The sequence below is a fragment of the Gekko japonicus genome, unplaced genomic scaffold (assembly GCF_001447785.1).
Source record: "Gekko japonicus isolate JY-2015 unplaced genomic scaffold, Gekko_japonicus_V1.1 scaffold1442, whole genome shotgun sequence".
Taxonomy (NCBI): domain Eukaryota; kingdom Metazoa; phylum Chordata; class Lepidosauria; order Squamata; family Gekkonidae; genus Gekko; species Gekko japonicus.
This window is the reverse complement of record NW_015163646.1, coordinates 63,652-82,819: the sequence shown is the minus strand read 5'-3', so window position 1 is coordinate 82,819 and position 19,168 is coordinate 63,652. Positions and strand designations below refer to the sequence as shown.

Here is a 19,168-nt window from a genome sequence, read left to right as displayed (position 1 = left end):
TCGAACTCATTTGTTATGAGGACCGGATCTGACATAAATGCAGAGGTCATTTTGGGGGGGATCGCGGGGGATCGTAGTCCCCCCGGGTGAGGTACAGGGGGCGGGGCACATGACGAAGCCCTGCCCCCTGCTTCCAGCCCTCATTCAGCCAGGAGGAGGCAGGAGAAGAGGGAGGGTAAGTTGCTTCCTCCCCGCCTCTCCCCACCCCTGCCTGCCTGGGGCCAGGGAGGGCCTCGGCGGGGCTTCCTCGCACTCCCGCTGGCCTTGCAGGTCCACCGCCGGCCCCCTGATGTCAGGGGGTGTGGCATATGCTAATGAGTTATGCTAATGAGTTCCCCTAGCTCTTTTTCTACGAAACAACCCCTGCATAAATGAGACCTTGTCGGGCCGGGCCACGTGTGTCATAAAATGTAATGCCAGGTAGTGGAGATATAAACTTTATAAAGGACACAAACACAAAGATTTCTTTAAACTTAGAATACAAACATGCTTAAAACATTAGCTCTGTAAGCCGCAAACCTGCTTTTCATTGATTGACATTCACCACAGAAATCTCATGCTCAGAGTTCTGAGCCTAGGACCCGGGTTAAAACATGAAATGGCCAAGTGATTAAAAGAGTCTGGCAAAGCAGGTTATGATGCAGCAGCAGCAGCAGAACTGGAAGCAGGAGATGGCCAGTTCCACTGCAGGCCTGGTGGAAGCCCTACGGGGGCCTGATTCGGCATGGTTGACACCCCTGTTTTAACTGGAGATGCTGGGGACTGAACCTAGCACTGTTCTACCACTGAGCCTCAGCCCCTCATAGTTATGCCTAGTTTGTGAAAAAACAGGAGGGCGAGAGCCTTTCTGACCTCCTCAGGCAGGCCATGAAGGGAAGCTGGGAGTCTGCAGCAGAAGGCTGCTCTGTCAAAGGACACTTATTTATTAGATTCAGTTCGATGTACACTGACGGGATCGGCACCGTAGAATCCAGGCCTTGTGCTCTAACTGCGACGCAGCATTGCACGGGCGATCTCTCCCTGTGCCCCTAACCCTATAGGTAAAAGGTAAAGGTTCCCTTGCTCGAAAGCCAGTCAAGTCCGACTCTAGGGTTGCGGTGCTCATCTCCGTTTCAAAGCCGAAGAGCCAGCGCTGTCCGAAGACGTTTCCGTGGCCATGTGGCCGGCATGACTAAACACCAAGGCGCATGGAACGCTGTTACCTTCCCACTTAAGTGGTACCTATTTATCGACTTGGAACTGACCTCCTCAGGCAGGCCATGAAGGGAAGCTGGGAGTCTGCAGCAGAAGGCTGCTCTGTCAAAGGACACTTGTTTATTAGATTCAGTTCGATGTACACTGACGGGATCGGCACCGTAGAATCCGGGCCTCGTGCTCTAACTGCTACGCAACATTGCACGGGCGATCTCTCCCTGTGGCCCTAACCCTAACCCCGCTGCTTTTACCTGCAAGAACGCCTCCATCCGTAAACTGTTGGTGGCCTGCAGACAATTCGTGCTGTACTCCAGGTCTTGCTCCAGCGCCAGCGAGTAGATGGAGAGGAGAGGCATGTCCCGCTGAGGAGTCGGCAACAACGCACAGTCAGGTCACGTGGGAAGAAATGCTAATTGTTTTCCTCCCACTCCAAGGGGCACGAGGCCACCTGCGTGGTTCCCCTCCTCCATTTCACTGTTACAACGACCCTGTAAGGCAGATCAGGCTGAGAGTGACTGGCCCAAGGACACCCAGTGAACTTCCTGGATTTGAACCTGGGTCTCCCTGGGTTCCCTTGACTAATGCTCTAACCACTACAGCTAATCAAGGCAGCCAGCAAGCAAACCAGCTTTCCTCCCCCTCCATTTACAACTCCCCATAACGGTTCAGTCTCTCCTGGTCGCCTGCTGTTCTGCACACCTGGCCTTGGGGTCTGTTCATGACAGAGCTGCTGCTTAGAGGCTGAAGAGACTGTGTGGTGTGATGGTTGGAGCATCAGGCAAGGACTGGGGAGGCCAGACTTCAAATTCTTACAGAATCACCAATCCCAGGGGGTGACTCTGGGCCAGCCAAGCTCTCTCTTCCTCGCAGCCTAACCAGCCTCACAGGGCTGTTGTAAAAATACAACGGCAGAGGAGAGACTCAAATAAGCTGTCCTGAGCTCTTTGTAGGAAGGGTGAGATGGATGGACAGACGGATGATGGATGATAGATAGAGGATAAATAGATAGATGATGGATGATAGAGGATAAAAAGATAGATGATAGATTCATAGATGATAGATAGATGATGGATAATAAATAGATAGATGATAGGTAGATAGGTAGGTAGGTAAATAGATGACAGACAGACAGGAACTTAAGGAATATTTCATTGGGAACATTTGGCTATACAATCTCAGGAGAATATATAGTTGACCTACTGGACATGTGATTGCACTGGAGGTTTCATTTGTATTTTTGCCCAGTGGTTAAACTTTGGAACAATTGTTTTCTGGTCTTTATTTCATATTTTGTATACGTATGATTGTATATATTTTTACATATTAGCCAACATGTTCTGTTTGTATTAGACCTCTGAGGAAGGCCTGTGAAGGCCGAAATGCGTTAGGTCTACTTCATCAGCCTTTGTATTTTTATATTTGTATATGAGGTATGAATGGGCCCTTATTTGTTATTTTTAAAAATACATATTTTTGTATGTTTCATAATTAGATTTTTAGAGTTGGCCCTCTTCCATTCTTGACTAACCTTTTTAGGTTCTGAATTCTAGGTTTTAGGTTCAGTTTTTTCCCCTTTTCCCTTTTTTTTGTCCTTGAAGATGCTGGTGTAACATTAAAAGGGGGACTTTAAGTCCTGTGTGGAGAGGTTAAAATATGTCTTTTGGACACCCAAGGCTTCCCCACAGTTGCATTCTGGGCCTAGGATGCCAACCTCCAGGTGGCACCTGGAGCTGTCCCGCTATTGCTCTTGATCTCCAGATGACCAAGATCAGTTCTCCTGGAGACAACGGCTGCTTTGGGGGGGGGGATTCTGTGGCTTTACAATTTGCCCAGCTACCCCCCCTCTCCAAAACCCACCCTCCCCAGGCTCCACCCCCCAAATCACTAACCATTTCTCAACCCAGAGCTGACAAGAAGAGAAGAGAAAAGATTGGATTTATACCTCGCCCTGCACTATGCGTAGGAGTCTCAGAACAGCTTACAATCTCCTTTCCCTTCCCCTCCCCACAACAGACACCCTGTGAGGTAGGCGGGGCTGAGAGAGCTCTTTCGCGAACTGCTCATGAGAGAACAGCTCTGAGAGAACTGTAACTGACCCAAGGTGACACCAGCAGGGGTCATTTCGTAGAAAAAGAGCTAGGGGAACTCATTAGCATAACTCATTAGCATATGCCACACCCCCTGACATCATAAGGCCCGACGGTGGACCTGCAAGGCCGGTGGGAGTGCGAGGAAGCCCCGCCAAGGCCCTCCCTGGCCCCAGGCAGGCAGGGGTGGGGAGAGCTGGGGAGGAAGCAACTTACCCTCCCTCTTCTCCTGCCTCCTCCTGGCTGAATGAGGGCCGGAAGCGGGCGGCCGGAAGCAGGGGGCGGGGCTTCATCATGTGCCCCCCCTCACCCGGGGGAACTGTGTTCCCCCGCGATCCCCCCTGAAATGATCTCTGGACACCAGGAAATGGAGGAGTGGGATATCAAACTCAGGGTAGAGTTGCCAACCTCCTGGTGGGGCCTGGAAACCACCAAGAATGACAACTCATCTTCAGGCAACAGAGGTCAGTTCCCTGGAGGAAATGGTTGCTTTGGAGGGTGGACTCTATGGCATTGTATCACACTGAGGTCCCTCCTGCCTCCAAACCCAACACTACGCAGGCTCCACCCCCCAAATCTCCTGGCACTTTGTAGCCTGGAGTTGTCAACTCGAATACAGACCTACCTCCTGCGTGATGGGTGACTTGCAGGTATTCACCATCTTCTGAATCCCTTTGGCAAATTCTATTTCTGGAAGGAAAAAGAATGATAAAAGAAGCAGCAGTCAGGATGGGGAGCTCTCATTTGGTGGTAGATTCAAGACAGAGCAAAGAGAGGGCTGGACTTGAAGATCTTATTGCCTCAGGATGGCTAGACAAATTCATGGCCCACCAACGTCTATCAATCGGGCTGGTTAAATGGAACCTCCACGTACAGAAGTAGTGTATGTTTGAATTATCGGTTACTGGGGATCAGGGCTTTTTTTTGTAGAAAAAGCCTAGCAGGAACTCATTAGCATAATAGGCCACACCCAGCAGCAGAAACCCATTAGCCTATTAGGCCACACCCCCTGACTGCACCACTCATTAGCATATTAGGCCACATTCCCATGTTACCAGAAGTGTGGTCATCCAGCCACACCCACCTTTTGCTTCTTATTCTGTTTACCTTGTTTGTTGTCAAAACCCAGGGCTTTTTTGGTAGCAGGAACTCCTTTGCATGTTAGGCCACACACCCCTAATGTAGCTGTTGGGTGTGGCTTATTATGCTAATGAGTTCCTGCTGGGTGTGGCCAACTTGGGAGCCAGCCAGAACTCCGTTCCTGTGCATTCCTGTCCAAAAATAGCCCTGCTGGGGATGAACTACATGGGGAGGGCTTCATGCTATCTTTGCGTAGGCTCCTCAGAGTCATGCAAGTAGCCATTGGCCTATGGGCATTTGGGCTGGATCCAGCAAGGGCCTGTCTAAAGTTCCAAATCAGGGTGCCTTAGACCAAACCTTGCTGCGTGGCTGTTAGACGTTCTCTTTCTGTCTAGATCATGGCTTCATTATCATTTCATGTTTTTAGGAGTTTGCAATTAGGTTTTTGTCAACATATTTCCTCCACGTTTAGTCAACAGCATCTTAAAGAATTTGCAAATATATTATTCAGTGGAAACAGCATGTTACGTGTGTCCCCCCCCCCCCCCAAGGCCTGTAATAATTACTGAAGGGGCTCACTCCTGTATTTCAGTGGGATATTGATACTGTTTATACACTTGACATTTTACTTATTTTGTACACATAGATATCTTTATGGAACAATAAGACTTTCCCTTTCCTTTCCTCTGATTAAAGCTCTTCTGATCAAATATCTTGAGTCGCCATAGCATTTTGTGTTTTAGAGACTAATGAAGGAGACAGTTCAGTTGAAACACATTTGCTCTATATGCTTTTTAAAAATTTGAATGCTTCTTCGCTTAATGTATAACTTGTGCAATGTGCTAAAGGACCATTGTTCTATTACAATTACGTATGTTTTCATACTGGGGCTCTGTTTGTCCCTCAACACATTTTTTGGTCGGTTTTAGGAAAGGTGGGACATTCTTCGTGGACAGTGGGATGCTTCGAAACCCCACCATGGTGTAGCTGGGCTCAGCAGTCACCCCACCGCCGCCCTCCCGGCTCACCCAGTGTGGTCCTCTTCTCCAGGTAGGCTATGAGATTCTTCATGTACTTGGAGATATTCTTGGCATACTGAAGGGCAATTTCCACCCCGCCCTCAGACTTCTGGAGAAGGATATCGACCTCTTCCACCGACAGACAGTCTGCAAGACACGGAGGATGACCGGAGAAGAGGGGTAGGAAATAAGTGTGGTGGCACAAACAGTACTTACAGTATTGTACCGCATAGCTCCATGTTCTAAATCAAGGGTCCCCAACCCTTTTGAGCTTGGGGGCACCTTTGGAATTCTGACACGGCATGGTAGGCGCTGCCACGGAATGGCTGCCACAGAAGGCGGAGCCAGCCAAAAAATGGCGGCCGAAGCTTGCCTTCAGTCATACCCTTAAGATCCCTGTGGACAGCCGGCAATGGTTGCCGAAGCGGCGTTTTTAAAGACCCGCAACGCCAATCAAATCTCCAAAGGCCAATAGCCTCAAAAGCTTATGTCAAAGATGTATAGCAATGAAACACAATAATACACAATATTGAGGTTGTAAGTGAACAATAGTTAGATTTCTTAAATGAGATCAGAGTAGTATAGATCAATGTAAAACAGTGTCATTTATCACATTAAAGATATGAGATCCGAAGCAGCGTTTTTAAAGACCCGCAACGCCAATCAAATCTCCAAAGGCCAATAGCCTCAACCTGGCCCCCACCCACTTCCTAGAAACACTTGGCGGGCCACCCAGAAAGGTATCAGCCGGCATGGGCACAACGTTGGGGGTCCCTATTCTAAATCAGTAAAAGAAACAGTTGTCACAGGGCAACAGATTCTGGGAGGTAAAACTTTGGAAGGCCTCCCCCCCCCAGGGAAAAGAGCCTGTCTGAGAGATGCGGTTCTTTCCACTGGAGAAAGAGGCTCAGTTCAGGCAGCATTCAAAGCCAGTATTGAACGGATCTATGGTTAGTGAAATCATCTGTATGAGGAACACTCCCTTGCCCGGCAACCCCAGGGAATTTATTGGGGGGGCAGGGTGTCAGGTGCTGTGACGGTACAAGACCAGAAGTGATGTTACAGTGTCGCGCAATGCTGATTCCACCTCCCCATTTTGCTCCCGCTGCACTGGGCAGCAGCTGGAGCTCAAAGGTAGGGGCAGGACATCTCCTGGCAAAGCGGGAGACCTGGCAAGTTGGGGTCCATCAAACCACAGTCTTAAGTGGGTCGATTGTGGCTAGTTGAGTGGCTCGTGGCTCACAAATGTGGACCTCCAAGTCTAATCCTGGCTTGTTCCCCAGCAGCACCTTTGCACCCTCCCCCAGCTATAGAGACCCCTCGCCCAGAGTGCAGGTGACGGAACCGGCAGTTGTCTGGCCCGTGGCTACGGTGGGGCAATTGGGGGTTCCAACCCCTTCCTTAAAGGGCCCCTGCTTCTTCTCAAAAGCATTTGAAGGGATACTTTTGAGAAGAAGGGTGGTGGTGAACGCCCCTCTCCCTCCCCTCCTGCAAGATTTAAAGGGCCCTTCAGCTGATCGGCGATAACCACGTGGCCTGTCAATCAGCTGGAGGGCCCTTTAAATGTTGCAGGAGGAGGCGGAGAGGAGGAGATTGGATTTATACCCCGCCCTTCACTACCCAAAGGTGTCTCAGAGCGGCTTACAAACTCCTTTCCCTTCCCCTCCCCACAACAGACACCCTGTGAGGTAGGCGGAGCTGAGAGAGCTCTGACAGAAACTGCTCTTTTTCAAGAACAGGTCTTGTCAGAACTATGGCTTGCCCAAGGTCATCCAGCCAGGTGCAAGTGGAGGAGTGGGGAATCAAACCCGGTTCTCCCAGATTAGAGTCCGTGCACTTAACAACGACACCAAACTGGAGGGAAAGGGGTGCACGCTGCCTCCTGCTTTATTATGGAAAATAATGGCAGCCCCACCAGGAAATTATTTTGCCCCCCAAGCCACAAAATCCTGGCTACAGGGCCGATCCAAGTGCTCATCTGTGAGCTGCAGGGTTGCCGGATAACCCAGGAGATTTTTTTTTGGGGGGGGGGGATATGGGAAAGGAAACATTGGATGATGTGGTGACCCATCATTCCCAGGTGAGGACCTGGAAGCGATGCCACCACATTGGGTGACACTCTAGGAATCCCCCTCAAGCACTGTGGGCACAGCGAGCGGAAGGGATGTTGCCACATCTGCGGTGGCGTTCCCCGCCCCTAGCCATTTGTCCAGCTGTGACATCAGGGGAGACCCCATGGCGGGAGGCAGGATCCTGGTAAGCCTCAGGAGCGGAAAACTCGGAAACTAACCCCAGTCAGAAGGGAACAGGGCTGTTTCTGTGACGTCCCTACTGCGCCAGAGATCAAGGGCGTGGCACTCCGAATCCATCTCAACGGCCTCCAGATCCTACCATAGATGCAGTGTACAGGTCTGATTCTAGGAGGAAGTGCAGGAGGAGGCCTCCAAACAGCCAACAGCCTCTCTACTGCTATGGGAAAAAGGATGTCCAAGTGGGTATTTACTTGAATGGAAGTCTTCCATGCCTGCTGGGAGGTCCTCTGTCCCCTGTCCAGTTATCCCGGTGTATATATTTTCCATAGACTGCGGTGATCGGGGGGGAAAAAGAGGAAGCAGTTATTGTGACAGAAAAGAAAGAAGAGGGCTTTTGCGGATTCGTTGACTTCATTTGTACCCTGCCTTTCTCTTCAGTGGCAACCCAGAGCGCCTTGCAGCGCTCTCCTCTGTGTTATCTTCCCAAGCCCCCTGGGAGGTTGCTGAGGCCAAGGTTACGCAACAAGGGTCTCAAATCCATCTAGATTTTATATGTTTCCCTTCCTCAGGAGCTCAGAATGGCATGCATAATTCCCCCTTGCTTCATTCTATCCTCACAGTAACCCTCTGTGTACTATGCAAATGGGAGTCAAATCTAGAATGAGAAGTAGTCAAAAATACTGTATCCCGGGGTGTCAAACATAAAGCCCGGGGGCCGGGTGCAGCCCGTCCAGGGCTCTTAATGCAGCCCGTGAGCAACTAGTGCGAGGGAGGGAACAGGAGACTGCTTGGGAGGGGAGTGGGCAGGGCCACTCTGACTGTGGCTTCCACATCATGGAACGAACCTGTGTGCAGCAGTCAAACAGCATGGGAGCATCTGCCCAGGGCTGCACCACTGGCTGTCCAGTCCGCCTATGTGGGTTTTCCTTTGCGCCCCCCTCCCAGCCCATGGGGCCTTGCAGTGAGGATACACCAACTCGGAGCGACAAGCTGCTGTCCTTTATACAGTTTATAGCTCTGGTACCTGGCATTACATTTTATGTGTGTTCCATGCTGTTGTGAGAAAAAAGTATAATCTCTCTCTGTACAGTGTTGCATTCTCCAAATGTCATATAGGTCATATTTTTGTAAAAGTATTTTAAGTTGGTTAGGTGATTTATATTCCATTCTGCTGTTTTTATTCGGTTTTTTGAAGATGATTTGTCTAAGTATATGTCCATTCACCACCTAGCAGTATTGGACCCTTGTGGAATTTGTCTAATTTGGCGAATGTTTTGTTTAAAAATTTGCATTGATTTTTGTTAGGAGTGTATATTGAGGCTGTGGTTATTGGTGATTCATTGAGAGATCCATTGATAAATATGTATCAGCCTTGTTTGTCCTTTTCACAGTTTTCGAACTTAAAGTTGGTAGATAGCCACCCCTCTAGATTTTGATGACCCATGGGCTAAATATTGTGTTGTAAACCAATTGAGGGGGTAAAGCCTTGTTCCCCTTTTTAATGTAGGTTTCTTGTAAAAATGTTATATTTATTTTTTGTTGCTGTAGATCCTTTGCTAGTCCTCTACAATTTAAAGTTATTATTTTTATGTCTTCCATTTTGTGTGTTGATGGTTAGTTTTAAATGTTGGCTTGTTAACCTTCTTATTTCCAATTAAAAGATTGCCTGAGATAGCCTTATGGTGAGCTAGCTGTTTAGTTGGAGTTTTAAAGTATTGAACCATTTTAAAAGCATTCCTTCTTTCCATGTTAGTGGATAAAATGTTCACCTTAATACAGTATTCTATTAATCTATATTGAATACAATATAGATTATTTTCTGCCATCCAATACACAATTCCTGCTATCAACAACTTTAAACATTTTGTTTTCTGCAACCCTGTTGTACAGTGAAGAAAACATATAAACAATAATACAACAAAATTCCCTTCCCTTCCCCCTTTCCCCTTGTGCAGCAAACCCTGGGTATAGAGATGTTGTCCACACCAAGCCCCAATGGCTTCTCGATAAGGATTGCTGTCATCAATACATGTAGAATATACAAACAAATACTAACACTCATTGAGGGAATCTTGACTGTCCCAAAGCGTGTCCCCTCTCCCTCCTGCCTGCATGTTATAGTTCCTATCGATATTTTGAGCTTATAACATATTTATTACTTTGAATGAATTTTAACTGTATTAAACACTTAGACTATACTTGCGAACATTGATGCCAATGGCTTATAAATTTATTCGTCTTCTGGTGGGGATTCTGCACCACTTGTGAGGTGTGGTTTGATTTGCTCTTTTGTTTTCTGAAGAGTTCTATTTCCATGTCTTGCTGTGGAGACAGGTCTAGAGCTTTTAGAAGAGCTTTCCCCGTTTCAATGTCGTCAGCTTGATATGTTACACCTTTCAGCCTAACTTGTAGGGATCCCGTTTGCAGCCATCTGTATTTAATTTTTGCATCATTGAGACAGGCTGTGATTATCATGCCTGCCCCTGCTGATGACCCTGATGAGGCACCTGCCAGCCAGGAGCATGTGGAATTACAGGCTCCTGAGGACTGTACTGCAGCAGAGACTTATAGGCAAAGACTGGCTCCTGTAGCAGAAAGCTCCCTAAGTGGCGAGGAGGATAGAGCCTCCCAGGAAACACCTGCTCAGGATCAGTCTCTGCTGCATCACAGTGATTCATCATCAGACTCACCACCACCGGTGACCAGGCTCCTGAATGTAAGGAGACAGCAGCTGAGAGAGCGAAGACAGAATGCACGCATGCGTGCCAGAAGATCTCTTAGCCCTGAATATTGACAGGAGCTTGACCTCGCTCCCTGCTAGCTAATGAGTTAATTAGCTAGCACTGTATATCTCCAGGTATGTTGCTGGCAGGCATTTGTGCTGGCAAACGTCGTTTTGACAGGACCTGAATCCTTGTATCTCTGCTCCAGACCTTATGGAATTCTTATCGGCTTGATCCTCGGCTTTTGACCCTCGGCTTCGTTGACCCTGCTTTCGTCTCTGACTCCTCTGGCATCGTTGTGATTTATGGATTTGAAACTCTGGTATGTCTGATCCTGAATTTGGACTGTGATTTAAACCTGTTCGAATCTTGCTGCCTGATTTGCTCAGCTTGACATCGGACTGCTCCTGGACTTTTGCTTGCTTGCGTCACGCCCCCTGGCTCTGCCGTGACAGTGATCTGCTTGAGATTTCTTCTGATTTGTAGTGCTTCTGGTGGGACGTCTGGGAATGCATAGATTTCTTTTCCGTTACATTTTAAGTTGCTGGGCTTTTTGGCTTCTTGCAGAATTTTGTTTTTTATTTTTAAGTCTAGGAATTCTGTCATAATGTCGTGTGGCCCTCTGCGCGCTTATGGTGTAATCTGGCCTATACAGTACGCCCTTACCAGCATTGGGGCTATGCCGTCTTCATAGGTCATTGTCGTTGTCAGCCAGGTTGTTAAAAATGAGGTAAGTTCTTCGGTACCTTCGGCTCGTTCCGGAAATCCTCTAAATTTAATAAACTTTTCTCGGGTTCTGTGCTCCAGGAGAAGAATCCTTTCCTTTGCCCATGTTTCAGAATCTTGGAGATTTCTAATGTCTTCATTGGTGGCTGTTACTGCTTCTAATGCTGTGTCAGCTGTTAGTGCTACTTTCTGCATCGATGTCTGTAAAGCTTCCAATTGCTCTGACATAGACTTAAGTGCTGAGTTGATATTTTCCAGTATTTCTGTTTTGAAGAGCTTTAGAATATCCATGAGGTCTTGCTTTGTTAACAGTGAGGTTGTTGCTGCCATCGTTGTCATTCCGGTCGCCATTTTGGATTGCGTTTGTTGCAGACGTAGTGCCGAACTGCTCACTTTTCTGTTCGGGAATTGCGCTTTTAGCTGCTGTTTATTTTTCGTTTCTAGGGATCAGTGTTTCGATCCAGTCTATCTTCCCTTGCTTTGTAGATAGGAAAAGTTTTCGTAAATTTGTCTTTTCGGTGGGGATAGGAGGGGGTCTCCTGGGGAACTCTCAAATGACATCCACCATTAACTCGACCGCCCCCCGCCCCCCTGGCATTACATTTTATGGCACGCATGGCCCGGCCCAAATTGGTGACATTTATGTCAGTTCCGGTCCTCGTAACAAATGAGTTCGACACCTCTGCCCCTCCACAGTGGTAATTAATTCTACAGATGAGGAAAAGGGCAAGCTTCAAGAACTCCAGAGCGGAAAGCTAAACATGGTGAAGTTCAGTTACTACATATCTCAGAGACCTGGAGGTGGAGCCTGTGGTCCTTGTCACCCTTGTCTCAGAACAGGCAGGCATGTCTCTAGGAATTTCAGTTCCCCCTGCCAAAACTCAGACCCTGACCACTTGAGACCTAAGGGGTGGTGTCTACTAAATCAAGGAGTGTAGCCTGTTGGAATGGGGTGGAGCTCTGTGAAGGAGGGTTGGGCATGGCCCAATGGTAGAAACTTTGACATGCAGGAGGTCCCAGGTTCAGTCCCCAGCATCTCCAGTTCAGAGGACTGGGCAGTAGGTGATGTGAAAGACCTCAGCCTGAGCCGCTGGAGAGCCACTGCCATTCGTAGTAGACAATACGGACCATGATGGACCAAGGGTCTGACTCAATATAGGGTGTCTTCATGCATGTATCATATACATACCAATCAGAACTTGTTGGATGCAACTTACATTTGGTTGCACTGGTGGAAAAAAACAAGATAAAACAGAAAGAGTTAACCACATTTATTCCGCGTGAGCTTTCATGTGTCAGAGTTTACTTCTTCATATGCTATGAAGAAGAAATCATAGTCTGTATTTTTATAGAGAAAATTAGCAGAGGAGGGTAGGCAGGAGTTGTGGAGGTGGAGGTGGAGGCGGAGCTTGGTGTGAGCCCTCTCAGAGATCTTTCAGGTGTGGTTCCCTGTGAAAGATACCGATTAGCAGGGCTCTTTTTGTAGAAAAAGCCCAGCAGGCTCATTAGCATAATAGGCCACACCCAACAGCAAAACCCATTAGCATAATAGGCCACACCACGTGGGTGTGTTACAGGCAGGAATGTTCTGGCGGGAAAGCATGTGTCCCCCGCCGATTCGCGGTAGGTACTTGGTAACCCTACTGCCAAACTTGTTGGACCAAGCTTCATGCGTGGCTGGCAATTTGTGGCACAGCTCAGTGGCTCAGGGATAGGATGGCCAGCCTCCAGGTGGAGCCTGGAGTTCTCCTGGAATCACAACTGATCTCTCCTGACCCCATATGTCCTGGTTCCCCTGGAGGAAATGAGCTTCAGAGGTTAGTCTCTATGACAGGGGTCCGCAACCTTTTTGAGCCTGTGGACACATTTGGAATCCTGACACAGAGTGGTGGGCACAAAAACAAAATGGCCACCACAAGTGGGTGGAGCCAACCACAAAATGTTAGGAAGCGAGATTAGGCATAACTCGCAGAGTGCCTCTTTCACATGTCAGGCAGAAGCCCTGTTTAACAGAACGCCTTTCAATCTGCACAGCCAATCAAAAGCCTGCTGGGCGCAAGCTCCACCTTATCCTGCCCACTTTCTAAAAACACTTGGCAGGTGCCAGGCAATGCTCCCTCTAAGCTGTGGAGTCTGGTGAGCAAAAATTCTACTTTCCACAGTAGATAGGAAACTTTTAGCCCTCATTCGTGCTTTACACGAACAAACCTCCCTGAGGGTTAGATGTACTGGGTTGGGTCACCTGACAGATAAAATTCCCACCCTCAAGGGAGTTAGGCAGGGGTGTATGCTGGCTCCAGCTCTTTTTAACTTCTACATTAACGATGTTGTCGGATATCTTAATGATACAGATCTTCATCCACCCAAATTGGCCCAGCGCTCTATTTCCATACTTTTATATGCTGACGACGCTGTTATTCTTTCTAGAACCTCAATTGGCCTGAGAAGGGCTCTAAAGAGGTTTGCTAGTTATTGCAGTGAACAGAAATTGATTATTAACTATCAGAAGACGAAGGTGATGGCCTTTGGCAGGAGACCTAAATTAAGAAAGTGGAGTGTAAATGACCAGAACCTTGAACAGGTAACTAACTTTCGCTACCTTGGCATGATTATCTAAGCCTCGGGCTCTAAGTTTGCTCACATCCAGGCAGCAGCATGCACTGGTGATAAATCCGCCTAAGGTATACTCAAGTTTTTTCATTCTACAGGGGGCTATTTCGTGCCAGCAGCTCTGAAACTTTTAAAGGCTAAAACATTAGCCCAGATGCTCTATGGGACGCTACTTGGAGCGCCATCCTCTAATTATGCCCCATTAGAGTTGGTTCAATCGAAATTTTTGAGATCAGTGCTCCAAGTTCCTAGGTGTGTCACCAACGCAAGGGTACGGCTAGAGACTGGCATGATGAAAGTTAAAGCCATGATCACCTTGCACTCTATCTTTCTCTGGTTAAAGATAAATCTAAATCCATGTGGCCTTGTGCCTCTAATCCTGACTGACGATTACCAATCCGAATGGCTGATCTCTACTGTTCGGAAAATTACGCTATTAGGGTTTTCCCCCCAAGAGCTTTTGGAAATGGGTGGCGATCAAGCTAAGCTAGTGGTTAGGCAGAGGATTGAGGACATCGAATGCCAACTGGACTTACAGGCGACCCCTGCCTTTATAGCGCCATATAGTAGTAAATATATTGTTGCTCAAGCCTCATATTTATCTGTTCTGGAGTCAAATAAACTTAGGAGGGCGTATACTTTGGCTAGATGCTCTGCGATAAGATAGAGAAATTGCTTTCCAATTCTGATCATATAGCGCTACAGCAGATAGCGAAAATTTGTTTTTGGGTTGTAAAAGTTCATCAGTGTCCAGGCAGCCATTCGGGTTAGGACTGTCTGATTTTAATCTTATTGATCTTTTATTATCGCTATTTTACCCTTTGTAAATTTTGTCCAACATTACACCGTATTTTAGGTTTTAGTGATTAAAATGTTTGTGCAATTTTATTTTTTATTAACCTTGTCTTATCTTAATAGATTTACCATCTGGATACTTTTTGACATTGTAATCTATTTAAATGGTAATATACTTGCAGATATGGTTTTATATTGCTGGCTATGCGCTGTAATAATAAATTCATTCATTCATTCAAAAATTCTACTTTGTGAGCTGCTGGCATTGAAGTTGTGAGCGAACGATTTGGCTGCTGCATAAATTAGTTTGCTCTGGAGCCATCCTTCCTAAGACAAAAATGGGTGAGCCGGAGGCTAAAAAACTGTGAGCTAGCTCACACTAAGTTAGCTTAGAGGGAACAGTGGTGCCAGGAAAGGAGTTGGCTGTCACTATGGCCAGCCTGGGGACCCCTGCTCTATGGTATACCATAGATTCTAGGTGAAATCCCTCCCCAAACTCCCCCTTCCACAGGCTCCACCTCCAGATCTCTCTAGGAATTCCCCAATTCTAGGAATTTCCCAAGCCATGGCATGGAGCTAAAAATAGGCATAGCAACCCAGACGAAGGTCACTGTTGCACCTCACCTGATTCTGGTCGCTAAGAGGGATAGAGAGCAGCGTACTGCAGTCCACCTCCCCCATGAGGAATTCGGAGACTCTGAAAAAGAAAGAATACGTCACCCCCTTCTCTTCCTTTATCAGTCTCAAGCATTTCAGTGCCTAAAAGTTGCCACACCACAAAAGAAAAAAAAGACAACAGTACTGTGAACTATGCCTATTTTGCAGCTTTGCGTAGATGACTAGAGTTATAATGTGTTTGACAAGTGCCTCATAAGAGACCGGACTTCCCTGCCACCCAAGGTCAATTCTACCCTACGGCTGCCCAGATGGGACCACCTGGCACTACAGTTGTGTTTCGAGGTGAAAAAATCACCACAGATCAGCTCCAAAAAAGGAGATGAAAACACAAATAATGGAATGAAATGGCTAGAAAAATGTCCAGGAGCACCTTAAAGCAGAGGTCATTTCGGGGGGGAATGCGGGGAAACGCAGTTCCCCCAGGTGAGGTGCAGAGGGCGGGGCACATGACGAAGCCCCGCCCCCTGCTTCCGGCCGCCCCGCTTCCAGCCCTCATTCAGCCAGGAGGAGGCAGGAGAAGAGGGAAGGTAAGTTGCTTCCTCCCCACCTCTCCCCACCCCTGCCTGCCTGGGGCCAGGGAGGGCCTTGGCGGGGCTTCCTCGCACTCCCGCTGGCCTTGCAGGTCCACCATCGGGCCCCTGATGTCAGGGGGTGTGGCATATGCTAATGAGTTATGCTAATGAGTTCCCCTAGCTCTTTTTCTATGAAATGACCCCTGCCTTAAAGACTAACAAAATTTGTGGTAGGTTACGTGCTTTCGTGAGCCGCCGCTCACTTCTTCAGACTTGCTTCCATTTGTTCTTTGCATCCTTCTGGACTGAATCCTCCCGTACCGAATTGAGACCTAGGTTTTCTGTCTCATTGCCAATGCTGATATCTCCACGCCTACTACCCCTCCGCATATCACACCTAATCCAGTCAAGCCTGCTACTGCCATTTGGCATCTGAAATAATCTTTATAAAGTTTATGTCTCTGGTACCTTGTGTTACATTTTATGGCACACATGACCAGGCCTGACAAAGTGACATTTATGTCAGATCCGGCCCTCATAACAAATGAGTTTGATGCCTCGGGTACAAGTGGACTAAACTACTCTTTCAGCAGTATTTACAAAGTTTGGGTCCAGTGTGAGCTTTTGTGTGCACAGACACTTCCTCAGATACAATGAAATGTCCATACATATAAGGCAGAGGTTAAGTGCAGTGTAGTGGTTAAGTGTGCGGATTCTAATCTGGGAGAACTGGGCCTGATTCCCCACTTGCACCTGCTGGATGACCTTGGACAAGCCGTAGTTCTGATAAGAGCTGTTCTTGAAAAAGAACAGTTTCTGTCAGAGCTCTCTCAGCCCCACCTCCCTCACAGGGTGTCTGTTGTGGGGAGGGGAAGGGAAAGGAGTTTGTAAGCCGCTCTGAGACTCCTTTGGGTAGTGAAGGGTGGGGTATAAATCCAATCTCTTCTCTTCTCCTTCTTCTTCTGTATCTGAGGAAGTGTGCGTGCACACGAAGGCTCATACCTTGAATAAAACTTTGTTGGTCTGAAAAGCGCCACTGGACTCAAACTTTGTAAATACTGCTTAAGACCAATACGGCTACCCACCTGGATCTAGCAGTATTTACCGTAAGCGTGCGTGAACACTTACTGAAGAAGTGTGCATGCACACGAAAAATTATACTCAGAATAAAACTTTATTGGTCTTAAAGGTGCCACTGGACTCAAACTTTGTTCAGCAGTATTTACAGTAACTAGACTCTTAGCAAGAGGTATGAGGGGAAAGGCATGTCTCTGCAATGATAAGAGCTAGAGGCTTGTTTCTTTCTTCTTCTTCTTTTTTTTACAAAAGCTGGTCATTCAGAAGAACCAGCAGATCTTGGCAATAAATTCTTATGCCGTTGTAATGCTATAGTGCAAATAGCAATGATCAGTTTTTTAAAAGCCCTCTGATGGCACAGCGGGAGAAAAAAGAAGAAAAAGGGGTTGCCGATGGAGGAAAGTGTGTTCAGAATCCCCACGTGAACACTCTGTCGCCAGGGTGAATGCCTTCGCCTTTGCGGCACAATGTTAGGGAAACAGAGAATCCTCCCTGCATGGATGCTGCCTTGGATGAGTCAAATGGGACTCTCCAGTCTGATTTTTTAAAAATTCTCCTTTGCATGAAAGAAAAATGGAGGTCATATACTGTCTGTATTTTCACAGCAGGCTCCGAGTCCTTCGTACCAATTCCCTCACCCTGCCACCAACAACTAGATTCGTTTTTCAGTGTTACTGGTGTGTCAACCGCATATTTGTAGGGGGTTATGTATAAAGGGCATAAAATGGTGTACAAGGCGGAAAAGAAGAGAGAAGATTGTTTGCCACGGTTATGAAAATGAAGTGGACCAAAATAGATGACAGAGAGAGCAGAAGAAGAAGAAGAAGAGAGAAGAGGAGGAGGAGATTGGATTTATACCCTGCCCTTCACTACCCAAAGGTGTCTCAGAGCGGCTTACAAACTCCTTTCCTTTCCCCTCCCCACAACAGACACCCTGTGAGGTAGGTGGGGCTGAGAGAGCTCTCACGGAAACTACTCTTTTTTCAAGAACAGCTCTTATGAGAACTATGGCTTGCCCAAGGTCATCCAGCCAGGTGCAAGTAGAGGAGTGGGGAATCAAACCCGGTTCTCCCAGATTAGAGTCCGCGCACTTAACCACTATACCAAACTGGCTCTCACACCAAACTGGCTCTCAAGAAGGAGGAGGGGGGGAGGGGGAGGAGAAGAAGAGGAGATTGGATTTATACCCCGCCCTTCACTCAGACTCTCAGAGCAGCTTACAATCTCCTTCCCTTCCTCTCCCCAAAGACACCCTGTGAGGTAGGTGGGGCTGAGAGAGCTCTTTCGAGGACTCCTCTTGAGAGAATAGCTCTGAGAAAACTTGTCTGACCCAAGGTCACACCAGCAGCTGCATGTGGAGGAGTGGGGAATCAAACCCATCGCTCTTAACCACCACATCAAACTGGCTCTTTCAGAGCAAGAACAACTGGATGGGCTCATTCTTAAATTTCCACACACACTGGAATGGTTCGACAATGTTATGGGGCAAATCAGTTCTGGAAGCAGCTGTGGATCGGTGCTCTCACCCAAGGTATTCACTTGGTGGCGAAAAGTGCTGTCAAATCGTAGCGGACTCATGGAGACCCTGTAGTGTTTTCAAGGCAAGAGTCACACAGAGGTGGCTTGACATTGCCTGGCTCTGGGGAGTCACCTGGACTTCCTTGGCAGTCCTCCCATCCAAGGACTAACCTCTGGCTTGGCCCTGCTTAGCTTCCGAGAAATTTGATGAGATCAGGCTAGCCTGGGCCACGATCCAGGTCAGGGCGAGGCGCTCACTTACGTGCTGCTGAAAGAGACGGCAATCGTCTCCAGGGCCTTTTCAAACTCCCGCTTGTCTCCTTCATTCTTTGCTTCATAATTGAACCCTGCAAAGTGGGGAGAAAAAAACACCATCAGACTCCTCCTCTCTCCTCGCCCCGCATCACTTTGCACCAAAGACATTCTAAAAGATGCAGGGCAGGACCGTCCAGGATTATACCGGCTTCCGTGTCTCTCGGCACTCCCCTGTTTTGTAAAAATCTGACTACCTGCAAACATCAATTGACTGACAACCGTTACAGGTCATCTCAGTGCAGAAATCAGCACAAAAAGAAAAAAAAGATTACAAAATAAAACAATGGCAGAAGAAGGAGACGAGAGAAGCGTGGGTGCAGACTTCCTGCAACAAGTCCTGGGGTCATTTCCTGCAGGAGCGCACAGGAGCAGAGCTCCGGCAGTAAAGAGCCCAGGGGGCGGGCACATGCAACAAGCCCCACCCCCTGTTCCCAGCAGCCCTCGGTCAGAGCAAGTAGCAGCCAGGTAAGTTGCAGAGGTCCCCCTGGTCCAAGACAGTCCAGTGGCACCTTTAAGACCAAGTTTTATTCAGGTACGAGCTCTCCCTCCTCTGTGAGGACAGATCTGCGTGTTCCCCCCCCC

General features: G+C 47.8%; 1 protein-coding gene across 1 annotated transcript in view; it reads right to left on the bottom strand.

Annotated features, from left to right (window-relative positions):
* Positions 1 to 19,168, bottom strand: part of HMHA1 (histocompatibility (minor) HA-1) — an 80,062-nt gene that overhangs the window by 24,575 nt on the left and 36,319 nt on the right. Inside the window, exons 4-9 of the mRNA XM_015407640.1 lie at positions 18,534 to 18,618; positions 15,111 to 15,183; positions 7,884 to 7,962; positions 5,390 to 5,527; positions 3,907 to 3,971; positions 1,446 to 1,556 (exon numbers count right to left, since the gene is read on the bottom strand). Of these exons, the coding sequence (XP_015263126.1) occupies positions 1,446 to 1,556; positions 3,907 to 3,971; positions 5,390 to 5,527; positions 7,884 to 7,962; positions 15,111 to 15,183; positions 18,534 to 18,618 (551 nt within the window). The remainder of the gene's footprint in view (positions 1 to 1,445; positions 1,557 to 3,906; positions 3,972 to 5,389; positions 5,528 to 7,883; positions 7,963 to 15,110; positions 15,184 to 18,533; positions 18,619 to 19,168) is intronic.